Consider the following 21373-nt stretch of genomic DNA (forward strand, 5'->3'; position numbering starts at 1 on the left):
GCTGAGACTGGCTGTGATTATTTCGGCTTTGAAGCAGCATTTACCCTTCAAGTCTCCTCTCTCTTCACAAAGTCAACATCTCTGTGCCCAGTCTCAAATAAAGTAAAAGATAGGGGAAAAATAGGAATGGGGCAAGGCAGAAATGGTGTATCTTCAACTTCCTCTCGATCTCCAAGGTAAGCAGCCAGGTTCTCCTCTATCTTAGCTCCAGCAGAGGGGTAATGAGATCAGCATCCCGCCCTTCCCCTCACACAGCAGTGTGACAATCACAAAGCAGTAGCCTCCTGTGACAAGCAGAGTGCACCACCAGGAACCCAGTGATGAATCCCGTTATCATCTGCATCTTCTTGCAGGTGCAGGTGGTGGCATCTTCCTTCCAGTGTGAAATTTCCATACTAAGTCAGTCTGGAGGGAAATTTTGGGCTTAGCAACTGAGCTTTGTAAACTTTCCATTTCTGATTTGGGACAAATAAGCCCCATTTTCTGGTAGGTTATTAACTGCGCATATGTCTTGATGATGAGAATATAAACAGCAATAGAGTTAACCTCTGTAAGTGTTTACTGGGCTTCCCTGGTGGCTCAGATGGTAAAGTGCCTGTCTGCAATGTCAGAGACCCAGGTTCGATCCCTGGGTTGGGAAGATCCCCTGGAGAAGAAAATGGCAGCCCACTCCAGTACTCTTGTCTAGAAAATCCCATGGACGGAGGAGCCTGGTAGGTTACAGTCCACGGGGTCGCAAAGAGCTGGACAGGACTGAGTGACTTCACTTTCACTTTCAAGTACTTACTATATGCCAAATTTCTGATCTTTTCACATGCATAAACCTACTTAGAAATAGAGTGCCAGATGAACTACGGACTGAGGTTTGTGACACTATACAAGAGACAGGGATCAAGACCATCCCCATGGAAAAGAAATGCAAAAAAGCAAAATGGCTGTCTGGGGAGGCCTTACAAATAGCTGTGGAAAGAAGAGAAGTGAAAAGCAAAGGAGAAAAGGAAAGATATAAGCATCTGAATGCAGAGTTCCAAACAATAGCAAGAAGAGATAAGAAAGCCTTCTTCAGCGATCAATGCAAAGAAATAGAGGAAAATAACAGAATGGGAAAGACTAGAGATCTCTTCAAGAAAATTAGAGATACCAAGGGAACATTTCATGCAAAGATGGGCTCAATAAAGGACAGAAATGGTCTGGCCCTAACAGAAGCAGAAGATATTAAGAAGAGGTGGCAAGAATACACAGAAGAACTGTACAAAAAAGAGCTTCACGACCAAGATAATCACGATGGTATGATCACTCACCTAGAGCCAGACATCCTGGAATGTGAAGTCAAGTGAGCCTTAGAAAGCATCACTACGAACAAAGCTAGTGGAGGTGATGGAATTCCAGTGGAGCTATTTCAAATCCTGAAAGATGATGCTGTGAAAGTGCTGCACTCAATATGCCAGCAAAAACTCAGCAGTGGACACAGGACTGGAAAAGGGCAGTTTTCATTCCAATCCCAGAGAAAGGCAATGCCAAAGAATGCTCAAACTACAGCACAATTGTACTCATCTCACACGCTGGTAAAGTAATGCTCAAAATTCTCCAAGCCAGGCTTCAGCAATATGTGAACCGTGAACTCCCTGATGTTCAAGCTGGTTTTAGAAAAGGCAGAGGAACCAGAGATCAAATTGCCAACATCCGCTGGATCATGGAAAAAGCAAGAGAGTTCCAGAAAAACATCTATTTCTGCTTTATTGACTACGCCAAAGCCTCTGACTGCGTGGATCACAATAAACTGTGGAAAATTCCGAAAGGGATGGGAATACCAGACCACCTAACCTGCCTCTTGAGAAACTGATATGCAGGTCAGGAAGCAACAGTTAGAACTGGACATGGAACAACAGACTGGTTCCAAATAGGAAAAGGAGTACGTCGAGGCTGTATATTGTCACCCTGCTTATTTAACTTATATGCAGAGTACATCATGAGAAACGCTGGGATGGAAGAAGCACAAGCTGGAATCAAGATTGCTGGGAGGAATATCAATAACCTCAGATATGCAGATGACACCACCCTTATGGCAGAAAGTGAAGAGGAACTAAAAAGCCTCTTGATGAAGTGAAAGTGGAGAGCGAAAAAGTTGGCTTAAAGCTCAGCATTCAGAAAACGAAGATCATGGCATCTGGTCCCATCACTTCATGGGAAATAGATGGGGAAACAGTGGAAACAGTGTCAGACTTTATCTTTTTGGGCTCCAAAATCACTGCAGATGGTGACTGCAGCCATGAAATTAAAAGACGCTTACTCCTTGGAAGGAAAGTTATGACCAACCTAGATAGCATATTCAAAAGCAGAGACATTACTTTGCCAACAAAGGTCCATCTAGTCAAGGCTATGGTTTTTCCAGTGGTCACGTATGGATGTGAGAGTTGGATTGTGAAGAAGGCTGAGCGCCGAAGAATTGATGCTTTTGAACTGTGGCGTTGGAGAAGACTCTTGAGAGTCCCTTGGACTGCAAGGAGATCCAATCAGTCAGTCCATTCTGAAGAAGATCAGCCCTGGCATTTCTTTGGAAGGACTGATGCTAAAGCTGAAACTCCAGTACTTTGGCCATCTCATGCAAAGAGTTGACTCATTGGAAAAGACTCTGACGCTGGGAGGGATTGGGGGTAGGAGGAGAAGGGGATGACAGAGGATGAGATGGCTGGATGGCATCACTGACTTGATGGACTTGAGTCTGAGTGAACTCCGGGATTTTGTGATGGACAGGGAGGCCTGGTGTGCTGCGATTCATGGGTTGCAAAGAGTCAGACACGACTGAGCAACTGAACTGAACTGAATTGAACTCTTCTTAATCTTTACAATAATCTTATTAGGGAAATCAAATCATCATTCCTATTTTATAGATGAGGAAACTTGAGGCACAGAAAAGTTAAGTAAATTGCCTAAGGGCACAACACTATCCAGAAAGTCCATGATCTTAATCACTCCACAAAGTCATAAAATTTGATAGATACTGGTTAGGAGGTCCTAATTATCATGGTGAATATACTTTTAGTACTAAAATCAGGATACACAGTGGACAATATAATTGATACTGTCTTCGAAATTCAAGGATAAATGAGAAGCCCCAAAATGCAGGTAGCTCAGGGATGGTGAAGACCTTTTGTGGGAAAAATGAAGACCCTGGAGACAGCAACCCCAACTTGACCCTGCTCCAGATCCTTTGTGGTCTTAGCAAGTCTTTTAATCTTTCAGAATTTCTATAACCTGACCTGCAAAAACAGGCTGATGTTAGGGTTAAGTTATCTAAATTTTTTATACAATGTTACAGAAATATCAGCTTTATATTGTTTCATGGCATATCAGCAAGTTTCCAGGCAGGGAAGCCTGGGAAAATTATGTATGGCTCATGACACATAAGGATTTATTTAAGAAGAACTGACTTCTTTAGAATATTAGGTTTTCCTATTAAAAGATAGTTCTCTATTAATTTAGCTCTTCTTTAAGATAAACTGATTTTTAATAAATTAGATGTAAATTAGCAGGTCACTATCTCAAAGGTTCTTTTTTTAACAAAGCACATAAGAAACAATAATAATGAAATAGAAAAGAAACGAAATCAAATCTTGAAAAGCATACCCTGTCTCTTCCTCCAGGGGTCTCCATTCCACATCTGCTTCAATTAATCAATCAAAATGTAAAGAACACTTACTCAGGGCTGTCTGGATGTCCTTTTCTCCATTTTTCACTTCAGTCAAAAATCCTTTCAAAAATTTGAGACCTCTAAAACAAAAAAGAGGAGGAAATATTATTTCCAAAGTTCACTTATATTGAATGGGTACGAAAAAATGGCAGACCTAAGCTTCTTTTTCAACAGTATCTCGGGCACAGCAATAAACAGATCAAGTCACATGGCTGTCCTTTCTATGGTTCTTCCCTGTGATTTCCTTTTAGCTTGCTCTAGATCATTCTTAGCTGAAATATATAAACAGTGGTTTTCAAAATGTGGTCCCAAGACCAGCAGCTTCAGAATCACCTGGAAACTAGCCAGTAATGCAAATTTCAGGGCCCCACTCCAGACTTGCTGAATCAGAAACTGTGGGGGTTGGGTGGGGCAATCTCTGTTTTTTTCAATAAGCCCTCCAGGTGATTCTGATGCTGCTACAGATTGTGATCCACTGACTTAAAGACAAATGAATCAGCTTTACTGTCCTTTATGATTGCTATCTTATATATTCTATTAATATGAGCAATGTTTCATCACTATCAAGATAGAGGAAAAAACAAAAAGTTGGTATTCTATTCACCAGGCCTTTTGTACAACTGAGTTACAGCCTTCACTTAGAAGTAGCCTCCTTCACCTAACAATTTTATTGCAGGTAACATTTCAACTTGACTAGATTTCACCTGCTGCCCCACCCCGGCCACCTCACCTCTTCAGCCACAGGAGGGCTTCCGTAGCTGAGTTCCTAACCTGGGCTACATCGGCCTCCACTTCGTGTAGCACAATCTTCTGGAGTGTGGTAAACTCTTCTTTGTTGGTGATATACTTCTGGTTTACTTTCTGCAGGAAAAGCAGAGACATAAGTTAACAGTGCTAAAGCTATCAAGCAAGTCTGTTTACATAAGTTTGTTAAGCAGGCCTCTAAGAAATTAAAATAAATTAAGCCTCTATTACCTTCTTCATGTTTTCCAAGTAATCCGTTTTGTTTGAGAATTCTTATTGGGTTTAAGCCAGATTTAAATAGTTAGTTTGAGGATTTTAAGGTACTGTTTTTAAAGTATTTTTTTTTTTCCTATGAGAAAGGCTCTTACAGGTGGCCTATGCTTTTTATCCTGAGTATAAACTCAACAACCATTTGTTTTTGAATATGATTTCATGCAACTACTCCCTCCAAATAAAGTCTTCAGAGACAAGCTAGTATACTCACTTTAATATTTCCAACTAGATCCATCTTAACAGGAGCAAACACCGTAGGGCCAAGTTTGTCTAGAAGAAAAAATTGAGAACATCATTGAAAAAGCAATTTTTTCAAGTGGAAAATAAACTTAATGGATAACAGCCCCAACTTTCATTTTTTGCTTTTAAATCATTTTCTTTGAAACATAAGCTTCAAAGATTTCTGGGACACTGTCATGACTTTTTTCTACTATACTGCTCTTAAGTGAGTAACTACAATGAGGCCTTATGGGCACGTGAGGATAATCTTAAATTGAGAATGTATATTGTAATCCTTAGGGCTGCACTGTCCAATATGGTAGCCGGTAGATATGTGGCTATTGAACACCTGGAATCAATGTACCTATTCCAAACTGAAATGTGCAGTAAGTATAAATGTACCAGACTTCAAAGACCTAGTATCAAAAAAAAGGCTCATTAATGATTCTTTTATACTGAGTCCAAGTTCAGATGATACATTGTATATACCAAGTTAGATAAAATACATTGTTAAAATTATCTTTATCTGTTTGGCTTTACAGATTTAATATGTCTGCTAGAAAATTTTAAATTATATATAGTAGCTTAAATATTTTTGTTGGATGAGCAAATTAAAAGAAAAAAACACACAAAGAGTATAGCTAAAAAGACAAAATGTAATAAAATTCTAAAATACTTGACTCATCCAAAAGAAAGGCAGGAACAAAGGTAGCTAAAAAGCTAAAAGAGGAAGTAAAATTGAATATGAAAAAAAAACTGACTAATTGGCTAGAAATCAAGAAGGGAGTACACAAAGAAAAATATATGAGACAAATACAAAATAAGTCGCCAAGATGGTAGAAACAGCAAGATAGCAGGCTTATTCATCTAAATAATGTAATTTATTACATTAAGTACAGGCAAAAATGATAATTTCAAAAAACACAGAAAATATATTTTGTAAAACTAACTCATTCATGATTATAAAAAACTACTCAATATACAAAAAAAATAATAAATAAATAAAAAACTACTCAATATACAAGTCAACTGTATCTGTACACTATTAATGAACAATTAGAAAATGATATACTTCTCCTGATAGCATAAAGAAACATAAAATTTAAAAACCCATTCATAACAAAAGATGTGTAAGAGTCTCATGCCCTACTGACTGAGCTAGCTGGGTGGCTCCAAAAGACGTGTAAGACCTTTACACTATACAAAACCTTGCTGTGAAAATAAAGACCTAAGTAAATGGAGAGATACAGCACGTTCATAGAAGACACATTCATAGAAGACTCAATGTTGTTTGAGATATCAATTTCCTAGTAACTGGTTACAGATTCAACTGAATCCCAACAGACTTTTTAATAGAAACTGAAAAGCTAAAATTCATATGGACATTCAAAGGACCTAGAATTGCCAAACATCTTGAAGAAGATGATTTACATTGTCTGATTTCAAGCCTTACAACTGAGGCACAGTAATTAAGATACTATAATTCTAGGGTAACGAAAAACAGATTACTGAAACAGAACAGAGTCCAGAAACAGATCCACACTTATGGGATCAACTGATTTTCAAAAAACTGCCAAGTAACGTAAAAGGGAAAAGATGCTTTTACAACAACAAAAAAATGGTTCTTGAACAACAAGGTAAAGGAAAAGAAAAAAGGAATCTCAACCCTTACCTCACACAACATAGAAAACTAATTTCAAGATGGATCGTAGAAGTAAACGTAAAAAATAAAGAGTGTAGAAGACAACACAGAAGAGTATTTTCATGACTCTGGGGATAAGCAAAGATTTCTTAGGATACTGCAAGTACTAACTATAAAAGAAATAAAATAAATCGATTTAATGAAAATTTAAAACTCCACTCTTCAAAAGGCATCATTAAAAAAAGAAGCAAGCAACCCATAGTCTGGGGGGAAATATTCGTAATGAGAATGTCTATAATTAAACATTATTCAGAACACACAAAGAACTCTTTCAACTCAATAATAAAAAGCAAACTAACCAAGTTTTAAAAATAAATTAAAGATACGAACAGACTTCAAGAAGGAAGAGACAGTAATGGTTGATATATGAAAAAGTGCTCAACATCATTAGTCATCGGGGAAATAAAAATTAAAGCGACAACAAGATACCACTGAACACTCACAGGAATGGCTAAAACCAAAAATACTGATACCATCAAGTGCTAGTGAGGATGTGAAGCAACCAGAATACTCATACATTACTGTTAGAAGTGTACAACAGTACAACCACTCTACAAAATTAGAGGTATAAACCCTAAGAATCAGCAATTCACTGTAAGTTATCAAGAAAAATGAAAACATGTGTCCACAGACACAAAAATATCAAGAGCAATTTCACTTATAATAGCCCCAAACAGGGGCTCCTCTGGTGGCTCAGTGGTTAAGAATCCACCTGTCAATGCAGAAAACATGGGTTGGATCCCTGGATCAGAAAGATCCCCTGGAGAAGCAAATGGCAACCCACTCCAGTTTTACTGCCTGGGAAATTCCATGGCCAGAGGAGCTTGGCAGGCCACAGTCCCTGGGATCATAGAAGAGTCGGATATGACTTAAGAGACTAAACAACAATAACAAAGCCCCAAATAAGAAATTATCCAAATGTCTGTCAGTAGAAGACTGAATAAACAAATTGGGGTATACTCCCTTAATTGAATACTATTCAGCAATAAAAAGGAATGAGTTCCTAATAAACATAACAACAAAGAGGAAACCTTTACATTGAGAGTGTAATGCAAGAGTACATAACATGATTCCATTTATTTGAAATCTTAAAACATACAAAACTAATCTACAGTGACAGAAAGCAGTACGGTTGCCTTGGGCTCGGTGACAGTTTGGGAACTGACTGGAATACGGGACATTCTGGGATAATGAAAGCATATTCTGTCTTGATAGCGGAGTGGATTACACCAGTAGATGCGTTTGTCAAAATTCATTAAATTATAACAGTTAAGTTCTATGTAAAATAAACCTTGACTTAAAAAAGAGATACATAGTTAAATGGATTCTACAGCAAACTTTAACACATTAGCAATTCCTGGTATTACTGGCTCTATAAAAAGTCAATGGAATTTAAACTTAAAGTTATATATGTAATGTTTTTTAACCTGAAAACGGTTTAGGTGGTAAAATGCTTTTTCATAGTGTTGTTGTTGTTCACTTGCTAAGCTGTGTCTGACTCTTTGGGACCCCGTGGACTGTAGCGTGCTAGGCTCCTCTGTCCTCCACTATCTCCCAGAGTTTGTTCAAATTCATGTCCATTTTCATACTACTAGTGGATTTGAAGATCTGTTCCTCAACTACTAATACTTTCACTTTTGCTCTTAACTATGATTTCTAGAAAACAGAATTCCTTTTTTTCATTACATATCATTATTAATCATAATTAGAAATGAAATGAAAATATGTGATAATGCTTAAGGTCACACAGTTTTAACTGTATGTGGCTGGTGATATGAAGAGGTAGGTAAGAAGGGTCATCTAACTGTACACATAGTTCAGTGTATTTCTACTACAAAATAACTTCATTGAAACAGATTCCAGAGACTAATGAATTTAAGGCAAATCTAGCAATCTTACCTAATACTGGAACCACAGCATAACATGATGCTAAGAATGCTTCTGTGGGAATGCCACTGTCTTCCAGAAGTTCAATGTCACTAAAGCTAAACAATTTAGTGATACAAAGGAGGAAAGGTTAAAAATACATTAGCATGCTCTGCAGTTCAGAGGTAGTCATGAAAACAGCTGCCCCTCTGAGAACAAATCATTTAGCCTTATTCACAAACATGACCCAGTGATTGTTTTCCTATTACAACATGGTCTAATAAAATCACTTTCCAAAGATAATTCACCAAAGCAAGCTAAAACTTATTGACAGCATATATTCTTGCAATCCAATTCCTTCTTATCCACTGCTTCAGACAAGGTGAACAATAAAGCAGACACATGGTATGCCACAATCTCTATTCTGGAGGAAGACTGGTATGCAAGTGTCAGTGATTTGAAAGAGCAGAGAATACCTGGTGTTCATGGTACTAAAGAAAGTTGGGATGACTTCTTGGTCCTCCCAATGGGATTCTGGAGAGCTGCTTGTGGAGTGCAGTTCAGGCTGTGCCAAGTCGCTGTCATGATTTCCAAGGCTTTCCTCTCCATCTTCCTTCATCATCTCACCTTGGACTGCATAGCAGAAGATACCTATTAGTAACCTTTATTTATTACAAAGATTAATGTATACACATATTCATTGTTGAACATTTCTAACACAGAGTGTAAACAAAGAAAAATCAATGAGTGAAATATTACATATCACACACAAAATTGGGTTTAAATATATGTAGATTTTCACCCAGCTTCTTTTCACTGATATAAATATTTTCATTATCACTCAGTACAATTCAAAACATGATTTTAATGATCATATAATATTGCATCATGCTTATGTGGAGGGCATTTAGGTGGTTTCTAAAATTTTAGTATTATAAATAGAGTTGAGCCTCATTATTAGTGTTTTCTATCTTTGCAGATTTGCTTGCCTGTTGAAGTTTATTTGTAATACTAAAATCAATGCTTATGGCATTCTTGCAGTCATTTTAGATATGTGCAGAGTGGTAAAAAAAAAAATTGAGTTACCTCACACACTTGTTCCCAACTGAGGCTAAACAAGGTGATACTGCCTTCTTGTTTAACCTTTCATACAGTACACAAATGTGTTTATTTAGTGCCATGTTTTTTGCATTTGTGTGCATTTCATTGTTGATTCTGCTGTTTAAAAGGCCCTCCAAGGGTAGTGCTTTCTAGTGTTCTAAGCAAAAGAAGGCTGTGATGTGCCTTATGGGAAAAACACATGTTATTTAATATGTAAGCTTATATAAGATAAGCTTTGTTCAGGCTTGAGTTATAGTGCTACGCTGTGGGTTCAATGTCAATGAGTCAACAATATAAACACAGCCTTTTTTTCCCCCTTTGGAAGGAGGGATATTTTTTTCTTTTCTTTTTTAAATTTTTATTGGAGTATAGTTGATTTACAATGTTGTGTTAGTTTCAGGCATACAAGCAAAGTGAATCAGTTATATATACATATATCCATTCTTTTTAAGATTCTTTTCCCATATAGGCAATGGCACCCCACTCCAATACTCTTGCCTGGAAAATCCCATGGATGGAGGAGCCTGGTAGGCTGCAGTCTATGGGGTCGCTAAGAGTTGGACACGACTGAGTGACTTCACTTTCACTTTTCACTTTCATGCATTGGAGAAGGAAATGGCAACCCACTCCAGTGTTTTTGCCTAGAGAATCCCAGGGACGGGGGAGCCTGGTGGGCTGCCATCTATGGGGTCACACAGAGTCGGACACGACTGAAGTGACTTAGCAGCAGCATAGGCCATTACAGAGTACTGAGTAGATTCCTTGTGCTATACAGTAGAGCTTTCTTAATTATCTATTTTATACACGTGCGTGTGTGCTGAGTCTTTTCATGTCCAACTCTTTGCGATACTATAGACTGTAGCCCCCCAGGCTCCTCTGTCTATGGGATTCTCCAGGCAAGAATACTGGAGAGGGTTGCCATGTCCTCCTGCAGGGGATCTTCCTGACCCAGGAATCAAGCCCGTGCCTCTTACGTCTCCTGCATTGGCGGACGGGTTCTTTCCCGCCAGTGTCACCTGGGAAGCTTTCAAGAACCTAACCATGTGTTTCCCCTAGGAGCAACGGTTCACTATTTGCTAGTTCAGGGTCTGCAGTAATGGTATAGAACACCACTACCACGAATGATGAGAAGTGACTGTAACGTCATAAAGGTCATCCCTGTCCACAGATACCTGTCCTCAGATCGACTATTCCCTGAGGACAGATTCCTAGAAGAAAATTACTGGGTCAGATAAACAAGAGTACTGTCTTAACTGAAATTCTCCTGTCTTTATTATTTACTCAAGGGATAAGACTTCGGTGATGTATGGACTGCTAGGTGCAGATTAACAGCTATAAAGATGCATCTTTTCTTCCCCCTACTCACCAGAGTAGATGAGGAGAAAACTTTCTAAAAAATTGTATTTGCAAACTATTTAATACTTACTATGATACAATTAAAAGCTCTAAGACCGCTGTCATGGACTGATCTGAAGTTGGTTTTAGTGATTAGAGACAATGAAATTAGTAAATCCAAAAGGGCAGCATTTTCAACCACAGGTTATTACTTAAATTTGAAATTTGGTTTGATGAACACAGAAAAGGCCAGGTGAAAATCTGATGGTGGCTGGTGAATTCTGTCATCCTCAGGCCTCATCAGAAATCCGGAGCATGGAAAATTGAATTGCCATAATGTTGCAGACCCTTAAGTTTCACATCATAGTCTATGTTCAAAGGACTGAAATTCTGAGAAGGCTCTAACACTCACACTCTCTAAAAAAAGTCAGCACAGACAGCTACAGCTCACTGAAGCCCATGAACATCACAGCTAAGAACAATGAGTGGGAAAATCCCTCTTCGTTCTGCTTTTTCAAGATGAGGGTCAGACAGGATGGCAGAATGTGTCATGTGACCTGTGTTATCTAACCTCAGGAGCTACCTGGCACACTGTCTTGAGGTCAATCCCTATCAAGGATCACATCATGGATAATGAATCAAACCCCTCGATCCTTTTAGTCAATAGTTTGCTTCACATCTTTTTTGTTTTTACCTGTTGTATTATCATCTGTATTTTCTTCACTTGATACGCTACAATCTGTCTCTGCAGGTTTCAAACATAAGGAGCTCTTGTTTCTCACTAGGATTTCTTCATCATCATTTATTTCCACATTTAAAGATCCATTTTCACAACTGTTTAACTCCATTTGCCTAAAATTTTTTAAAAGGAAAAAAGTCCAATTACTTGGTCATAAATAGACTGCACAGATGATCTTATTCTGAGGCTTGGAAGAAAGGGTTCACAATTACCAACTTCTTTTAACACTGATTAAAAAATAGAATTGTTAAATCAAGCCAAATCTCTCACCCCACCCTCCTGCTTCCAAGACAGGTATCTTCCTGAGTTTGGGAGCAGGCCTGAATCCAGGCTGGAGTTCAGAAACCAGGAATGGCTCTTTATGCACCCTAAGCTTACTCAAACTTCCTGCTCCCCACCAGCAACAGGAAATATTCACTGACAGCTCTTTGGTTTTCAAACAGCTTTTCTATAGGTGCCACATTCAACACTTTTCTCACTCTCCTCCGCTTCTCCCTGGGAGGTGTTCCTATTCTCAGGTCTCAAATCACTGACTACTCCCATTTGTTTGCTTAGCAATTAACTGACTAGAAGCCACAAGCTGTGGTCCAGGAAGACAGGGAAAACTTGGGAAGACACAACACATCCTGAGACTCTGCTGCTCTTCACGGTAACACAAAAGGCTATTCAACATGCAAGCGAAATAGCTGATTCTGTCTAAGGGACAATCATAACACCTTATAAATAACTAAACTCAGCCAAATTAGAACAGAGACACTTTCCTCTAGGGGGCTTCCCTGGCGGCTCAGATGGTAAAGAATTTGCCTGTAATGCAGGAAACCGGGGTTTGACTCCTGGGTTAGCAAGATCCCCTGGAGAAGGGAATGACTATCCACTTCAGTATTCTTGCCAGTATTATACTAATAAAATTAAAGGGGGAAAAAAAGAATAAAGGGAAAAGGTCCAAGCTATGTGGTGATTCCAGAAAAACCATTTGTTTTTGTAAAAAAGACACTATATTTCAACTCAGTAATTAAAAATATGAGTATATATTGATGAAATACTTTCAAAAGAAAAAAAAAATCTACAAAATGTTTCTTGTAGAGATATTTAGGTCAAGAGAAAATTGTTAACCAAACTGAGGAACAATCTTTGTACTAAAGAAGCAAACAGTATATAAAGAGATGAAATATTACATTATAACTTGAAAAGACAGATACACAGACTATGTCAAAATATGGAAATGCTTATATGAAATAAAAACCAAGTAAAGACCTTATTTAATAACTGGAACACAACTGTGTAAATATGTACTTTTTTCCAATAATTCAGATTTTTATATTACATCCTTTTTCCAACCTGTGAAGCTATCTTTTTATTTTTAAACAAAATAGCACTGTTTTTTTCTGATAAGTGAAGTGAAGTCACGCACTCGTGTCCAACTCTTTACGACCCCATGGACCCCACCAGGCTCCTCAGTCCATGGGATTTTCCAGGCATGAATACTGTAGTGGGCTGCCATTTCCTTCTCCAGGGGATCTTCCTGACCCAGGAATTGAACCTGGGTCTCCCGCATTGTAGGCAGACGCTTTACTGTCTGAGCCACCAGGGAAGCACACTTAAATCAATGCTCAGCTCCTCCACAACAGAGGAGGTTCCAACACTGAGGCACCAAAGAGATGAAAAGTTACTAGACAAGATGCACGAGATCTATATCCTGGGGAAATGCAAACCTCTTCACTAGTAGTCAGTGTTGAATGAAGTTTGCATTGCTTCAGGCTCACCCAAAAGAGGAACATCAGAGACACTGTTTCCCTTGGTATCATCTCAACCCACGAGAAAAACCACCACATGATAAAAATATTATTAAAAAAAAAACAAGGAATACTGATATCCTTATTTTTATATTTTTAGAATAAAAAACAGAAACTGTTACTGTACCTTTCCAATGAATTATGAATCGGTACAATAGGATGTTTCATCTTTAAAAGAAGCAAAGAAAAGAAAGTTCACATGTTAAAACTCCCAACAGAATATATTTAGAGTTTTATCCCATATGAGAGTGGTAAATATGATCATAACACACCACCTTACTCAAGAGGAATCATTTTAGGTCCCGCCAAAAGAAAGGAGTCACTGAACCCAACCAGTCTTTCATAGTTATTCAAATAAGGGTACTCAAATTTCCAAGAAAAAGAAAAATGGTCTCTTGAAGGACCTAAATACGATATTCAAATGCTTGGCTTTCTTGTAATTACAATTATACTCATTACAATATTATTAAACACCAAACTATGATACAGCATTTTACCAAACACTGGAAATATAAAGGTTCACAGTATAGAGTTCTTGCCCTCAAGGTAATTTCAATACAGACTGAGGCTAAAACAGGGGTATGTGTAGAGGAAGAACTCTTAGCCCAACTAAGGGATTCAGGGAAAGAGATTAAATTTTGAAAGATGAGTAAAAGCTAACCAGGGAAAGACATGTGAGAAGGGCATTCTTGGTACTGAGAAATGGCCCAAAGAAGTGTGGGAGCTATAAGCAGTTAACAGGTTTAAACCCAGTTATGACAAAAGAAAAAAAGGTTGGTGATGTGGGAAGCAGCTATGACATTCTGACTTTAACCTGTAGGTAATGAGGGAATCACCAAAAGTTTTAGGTGGTCCAATTTACACTGCATGAATAGAAATACTGTAGACTGCCTGGAAGAGTAGGCAGAAGGCAGTTAGTTACAAGGTTACCACCAGTCTCTACAAGACTCACTGGACAAGCAGGCTGGAGAAAAGAGGCCAGCTATATCAGAGAGAGAGACATGTCTAGATGGTAAAACTGCCAACAGTACCTGAGGGGATATGAGGGACTGAGGGCAGATATAAAAGTGCACAGAAAGCAAAGTCCGCTGCAGTTGCCAAAGGGAACTCATCAGTTGCCTTCCTTATACAGCAGCTCAGTCTACCAATTTCTTAACTTTCCATTATGCCCTGCTGCAGCCAAGTTGAGCTGGTCTGTTACCTTGTTGGACTTGAGCATGGCCAGCTGAGGTGACCCTGGAGGTGTGCGGTAGAGCAGCTCAGAAGTGAAGGCTGCGTTTGCAATCTGCATGCATTCTTCCAAAGTCTTGAGAAAAGTGTTACAGGTTGATTTCAGCAGAGTTCCCACATCAATTCCCTCCTATGAAACAACCAGAGTGGAAGATGCCTTTACTTTGCCAAAAAGGAAAGAGCTCAATCGTGGAATAGTCTTAGAGGTTTTATCCACAAAACGACAATAATAACAATCCCATCTATTTTGCTGGACAAATATGTGTACCAGTCACAAAAGAAAAGGACTAAACAAGTCTAATTTATCTATTATCCATACACAAGCCTTACCCTTAGCCTGCCCTTCATGCTCACCCACCACTCCAGCTGAAGGCAACAACTTCTCTATGACAGCAATATGTCCGGCACTGAGCCCACATGGAGTTTCTAGTCTATAAGGGATGGCAGACACCAAACAGAGTCACATGGATTGATGACCAGTGGGATCAATGGAGAAACATTTTCTGAGTAAAAAACGAGCTTCTAGAACAGAAGCATTAGAAACCAAATATCACACTGTTTGCTTTCAGAATGGGCTTTCTGGCTTTCAGTACAGATAAGTCTAATAGGTTTTTGCAACTGGAATTCTTTAGAGCATCAAATCCTTTTTTTTCTCCAAATCATTTCACTTTCTCAGGGTGATACTGGATATTGATACTAATAAGTTGTTCAGAAAACAGGCACCCCTAGATTAGAGAGTATGGAAACCACATCTTAGTGGTGTTAAAGCTATCAGATTTGGCCCAAGATGGAGTCACTCATGCTAAGCCTCACATCAGCAAACCAGAAATGTAGCCACATTTCTATGCTGGGCCTCCCAGAAAAGGCAGGTCTAGGTCAACCAATCAGTGCCTGCCTGCTCAGTGCAAGTTACTGACCTGGCTCCAAGACTTTCCTTTGCTCCATATAAGAAAAGTAACCTTGCTTTAACCATTTAGGAAATAGCCACTCTAACTTCCTTGTTCCTGCTCACTTTGGTCCACAGAAATCTCTAGCCTGGTACAGCTCTTCACAGTTCCTTTCTAGCTGCTGGATGGACTGGATGCTGCTCAATTCATGAACTGCTGAATAAAGCCAGTAAGATCTTTAAATTTTACTCAGTTGAATTTTGTTCTTTAACCATGGCCCCTATATTTTTTAAATTCATTATTTCTAACAAGTGAGATGTTAATGGTTATGAACCACTATGATTCAGATACCAATTACAACGTGTGATTTTTTTCCCACACCACCAAGAAATTCTTGGACACCAGCCAGGTGTCCAATTACAACGTGTGATTTTTTTCCCACACCACCAAGAAATTCTTGGACACCAGCCAGGTGTCCTCCAGTTCCACACAATTTACCTGGAATAGTGTCAGGTCTCACAGGTTACATGCTCAGTCCTACAAGATTGCTTCCTACCCCCACTTCAGACACCAATGGCAAGTTCAGGGTGTCACTTGTGCTACTGACTGACCTATTACTATAGACTGAATATTCCAACAACCCCCTCCTTGTGTTTAACTACTTTACCAGAGCAGCTCACAAAACTAAGAAAAACATTTTACTTACTGGATCACTGGTTTATTATACAAGGGTATAACTCAGGAACAGCAAGATGGAAGAGATGCACGAGACAAGGCATGTGGGAACAGGCTGGGAGCTTCCATGCTCCCTTGAGTGTGCCACTCTCCCCAGTCAACACTATTTACCAACTCAAGAGCTTTCTAAACCCCATGCTTTGAAGTGATTAAATCATTGGCCAAGGGTGACTGAGGTCAATCTTCAGTCCCTCTCCCCTCCCAGGAGGTGAGAGGGTAGGAAAGAAAGTTGCAACCCTACTTGGTAGGTCTGCCATCAACAAGAACCTCCATCTTTAGGCACTATTCAATAGTTGCCTTATTAACATAACAAAAGACATCTTGATCACTTGCAGCACAGGAAATTCCAATGGTTACTTTAAGAAGTCTGTGCCAAAAACCAAAGACCAAACATACATTTCTTATTATAAACCACAATAGGGCTTCCCTGTTGACTCAGTAGCAGAGAATCCACCTGCCAATGCAGGAGACCCAGGAAAGACAAATATGTCTTCAAGAAAATTGGAGATATCAAGGGAACATTTCATGCAAGGATGGACACAATAAAGGACAGAAACAGTAAGGACCTAACAGAAGCAGAAGAGATTAAGAAGAGGTGGCAAGAATACACAGATGAATTGTACAAAAAAGATCTTAATAATTTGGATAACCACGAAGGTACGGTCACTCACCTAGAGCCAGACATCCTAAAGTGTGGGGTCAAGTGGGCCTTGAGAAGCATTACTATGAACAAAGCTAGTGGAGGTGATGGAATTTCAGCTGAGCTATTTTAATTCCTAAAAGATGATGCTGTGAAAGTGCTACCACACTCAATATATCAGCAAATTTGGAAGATTCAGCAGTGGCTATGTGCTGTGCTTAGTTGCTCAGTCATGTCTAACTCTTTGCCACTCCATGGACTGTAGCTCACCAGGCTCTGCTGTCCATGGGGACTCTCCCGACAAGAAAACTGGAGTGGGTTGCCATGCCCTCCTCCAGGGGATCGTCCCAACCCAGGGACCAAACCCAGGTCTCCTGCATTGCAGGTGGATTCATCAACTGAGCCACAAGTCAGTTTTCATTCCAATCCCAAAGAAAAGCAATGCCAAAGAATGTTCAAACTACCATACAGTTGTGCCCATTTCACAAACTAGTAAGGTTATATTAAAAATCCTTCAAGAGAGGCTTCAGCAGTACAAGAACCGAGCGCTTGCAGATGTACAAGCTGGCTTCAGAAATGGCAGAGGAACCAGAGATCAAATTGCTAACATTCAATGGATCATAGAGAAAAGCAAGGGAATTCCAGAAAAACACCTACTTCTGCTTCACTATACTAAAGCCTTTGACTATCTACAACAAACTGAAAAATTTTTAAAGAGATGGGAATACCAAACCACCTTACCTGTCCCGAGAAACCTGTGTGCAGGTCAAGAAACAACAGTTAGAACTGGTTCCAAATTGGGAAAGGATTAAGACAAAGACTGTATATTGTCATCCTTCTTATTTAACTTCTACACAGAGTATATCATGTGAAATCCCAAGATGGAAGAATCCAAGCTGGAATCAAGACTGCCAGCTCAAATATCAACAACGTCAGATATGCAGATGATACCACTCTAACAGCAGAAAGTGAAGAGAAACTAAAGAGCCTCTTGATGAGGGTGAAAGAGAAGAGTGAAAAAGCTTGCTTAAGATTCAACATTCATAAGTGAACATCATGGCATCCAGTCCTATCACATCATGACAAATAGAAGGGGAAAAGTGGAAGTAATGACAAACTGTCTTTTTTGGGTTCCAAAATCAATGTGGATGGTGACTGCAGCCATGAAAGACACTTGCTCTTTGGAAGGAAAGCTATGACAAACCTAGACAGTGTATAACAAACCAGAGACGTCACTTTGCCAACAAAGGTCCATATAGTCAAAGGTATGGTTTTTTCAGTAGTCATGTACAGATGTGAAAGTTGGACCATAAAGAAAGCTGAAGGTATCAGAATTGATGCCTTCAAATTGCAGTGCTGGAGAAGACTCTTGAGAGCCCCTTGGACTGCAAGGAGGATATCAAACCAGTTAATCTCAAAGGAAATCAACTCTAAATATTCATTGGAAGGGCTGATGCTGAAGCTCAAATACTTTGGCCACCTGATGTAAAAGAGCTGACTCACCGGAAAAGACCCTTATGATGGGAAAGATTAAAGGTAAAAGGAAAATGAAGTGGCAGAGGATGAGATGGTGAGATAGTGTCACCAACTCAATGGACATGAATTTGAGCAAACTCCAGGAGATACTGAAGGACTGAGGAGCTTGGCAGGCTGCAGACCATGGGATCCCAAAGAGTCAGATATGACTTAGCAACTGAACAACAACAATAAATCACAATACCATAGCCACAGTTTCATTAGCAAGTTTCCGAGGCACTTACTATTAAACACTTACTACGAATACAAACACTTTTGAATTAAACACTTACTATAAACACTTCTGAATTAAAAGTTGCCGCATTCACTTTCTCCTTTCCCTCTAGACCAGGGCTTCTCTTCCTTGGCTCCACTGGCATTTGGAGCTGGCTAATTATTGGAGGAGGAGATGGAGGGGGAATGGCTCTCCTGTCCCTTCAAGATATCAAGCAGCATCTGGCCATCTGACCTCTCTCCCTTAGATGCCAACAGCACTCCATCAGTAGCGATAACCGAAACTGTCTTAGACATGGCCTGATGCCTCCTGAGGGGCAAACTGCTCTGGCTGGAGAATCACTGCTCTAGGTTCTAACATCCCCAAAGCAGGACTGAAATGTTTTGGTGGCCCTCCTGCTGCCCTCCCGCAGCATAGTGTCTTGTGCGTAACACGCTGAATTAGTAACAGACCTCCCCTCACCCCAAAGAATGAATGAAAGTGAGCTAAAACACTTTTATTAGAAAAACTTAGAGCACTGTACTATTAGTAGCATAGTGCTATATTACCTAAGTAATTTAAAACTATTAATTATAATCTGCAGATTCTTCATTTTTGTAGGCACCGTTTCTCAGATAGCTTCTTTGAGAGCAGAGCAGAGACCTCTCCCTGGTTAATGTGAACCATTCAATACATAGATTAACATCAGATACATCTTTTAATATATGTTTTAGAATGAGAAAATAATAATTTCATTAATAAGTGATAAAGGTTTCAATCCTTGCTGACGATGGAGAGAAATAAAGCTGTATCTCTATCTTTGAAAGTGCTAGTCTACACTAAAGCAGAACGTCCACTCTGGTGAAACAAACCCTGTTACAGTCTCAAAAGAGGTAACAGATACGCATACCTGACATGCAAGATGCTGTCATCTTAGGAGCCACATCAGTAGCACAGAAACGGCGCTGTCAGACAGTTAAGGCTGTATTTTTAAAAGTTATGCAAACTGAGAAGACACTTATTCGAGTACATTTAGTACTAAAGTTAAAAGTTCCAAATATTATCAATTAATCCTGAATTTTCTTCCCAGGAAGGAACACTATATGCTTCCATATGCTGAAATGCATACATTTCTTCTCTTTGTTTAAGTCTATCACTTTTTTTCTGTGAAAAACAGCACATTCCAAGGCATGGATTATGTAAGAATGTGCATCACCAGTAAGCAACACCTGGTGCTACTTCTCAAAGACAAATGGTGTTTTACCTCAGAACTGGACACACCAGTTGCGGTCACTTCTTTCGTTTTATCTACTTGCTGAACAAGAAGATCACAGTAGAGTCTTAATTCTGACATTTTGGTTTTCAAGTTTTCAGTGTTTTCAGCAAACTCTAAATAACAAAATGATGAAAATGCAATTATCAGAATAAATAACTGATATACTAGTTAGTATACTATACAGATAAAATATAATCTATGTTCAAAGTCAGATGTTTATATTATGGGCTACAGATACTATATAACTAAAGTAAGTTATGGGAGCAAGAAAAACAGAAAAAAGGAGATTCCTAGCCTTCTGAAGTAATCTACATTATTTCTTGACTCAGCTCAGTTCAGTTCAGTCGCTCAGTCGTGTCCGACTCTTTGCGACCTCATGAATCGCAGCACACCAGGCCTCCCTGTCCATCACCAACTCCCGGAGTTCACTCAGATTCACGTCCATCGAGTCCATGATACCATCCAGCCATCTCATCCTCGGTTGTTCCCTTCTCCTCCTGTCCCCAAACCCCCCCAGCATCAGAGTATTTTCCAATGAGTCAACTCTTCGCATGAGGTGGCCAGAGTACTGGAGTTTCAGCTTTAGCATCATTCCTTCCAAAGAAATCCCAGGGTTGATCTCCTTCAGAATGGACTGGTTGGATCTCCTTGCAGTCTCAAGAGTCTTCTCCAACATCACAGTTCAAAAGCATCAATTCTTCGGCGCTCAGCCTTCTTCACAGTCCAACTCTCACATCCATATGTGACCACTGGAAAAACCATAGCCTTGACTAGATGGACCTTTGTCGGCAAAGTAATGTCTCTGCTTTTGAATATACTATGTAGGTTGGTCATAACTTTTCTTCCAAGGAGTAAGCGTCTTTTAATTTCATGGCTGCAGTCACCATCTGCAGTGATTTTGGAGCCCAAAAAATAAAGTCTGACACTGTTTCTACTGTTTCTCCATCTATTTCCCATGAAGTGATGGGACCAGATGCCATGATCTTCGTTTTCTGAATGTTGAGCTTTAAGCCAACTTTTTCACTCTCCTCTTTCACTTTCACCAAGAGGCTTTTTAGTTCCTCTTCACTTTCTGCCATAAGGGTGGTGTCATCTGCATATCTGAGGTTATTGATATTTCTCCTGGCAATCTTGATTCCAGCTTGTGCTTCTTCCACCCCAGCGTTTCTCATGATGTACTCTGCATACAAGTTAAATAAGCAGGGTGACAATATACAGCCTTGACATACTCCTTGTCCTATTTGGAACCAGTCTGTTGTTCCATGTCCAGTTCTAACTGTTGCTTCCTGACCTGCATACAGATTTCTCAAGAGGCAGGTCAGGTGGTCTGGTATTCCCAACTCTTTCAGAATTTTCCACAGTTGATTGTGATCCACACAGTCAAAGGCTTTGGCATAGTCAATAAAGCAGAAA

The 21373-nt window shown here is 39.4% G+C and overlaps 1 protein-coding gene across 1 annotated transcript in view; it reads right to left on the reverse strand.

Annotated features, from left to right (window-relative positions):
* The window catches only part of PLEKHA8 (pleckstrin homology domain containing A8), a 62114-nt gene that overhangs the window by 15235 nt on the left and 25506 nt on the right, over window positions 1–21373 (reverse strand). Inside the window, exons 4-12 of the mRNA XM_068972987.1 lie at window positions 19949–20073; window positions 14665–14823; window positions 13591–13631; window positions 11626–11783; window positions 8972–9128; window positions 8529–8614; window positions 4920–4978; window positions 4422–4552; window positions 3701–3771 (exon numbers count right to left, since the gene is read on the reverse strand). Coding sequence (XP_068829088.1) covers window positions 3701–3771; window positions 4422–4552; window positions 4920–4978; window positions 8529–8614; window positions 8972–9128; window positions 11626–11783; window positions 13591–13631; window positions 14665–14823; window positions 19949–20073 — 987 coding nt within the window. The remainder of the gene's footprint in view (window positions 1–3700; window positions 3772–4421; window positions 4553–4919; window positions 4979–8528; window positions 8615–8971; window positions 9129–11625; window positions 11784–13590; window positions 13632–14664; window positions 14824–19948; window positions 20074–21373) is intronic.

This window comes from Capricornis sumatraensis, chromosome 5, assembly GCF_032405125.1.
Source record: "Capricornis sumatraensis isolate serow.1 chromosome 5, serow.2, whole genome shotgun sequence".
Taxonomy (NCBI): Eukaryota; Metazoa; Chordata; class Mammalia; order Artiodactyla; family Bovidae; genus Capricornis; species Capricornis sumatraensis.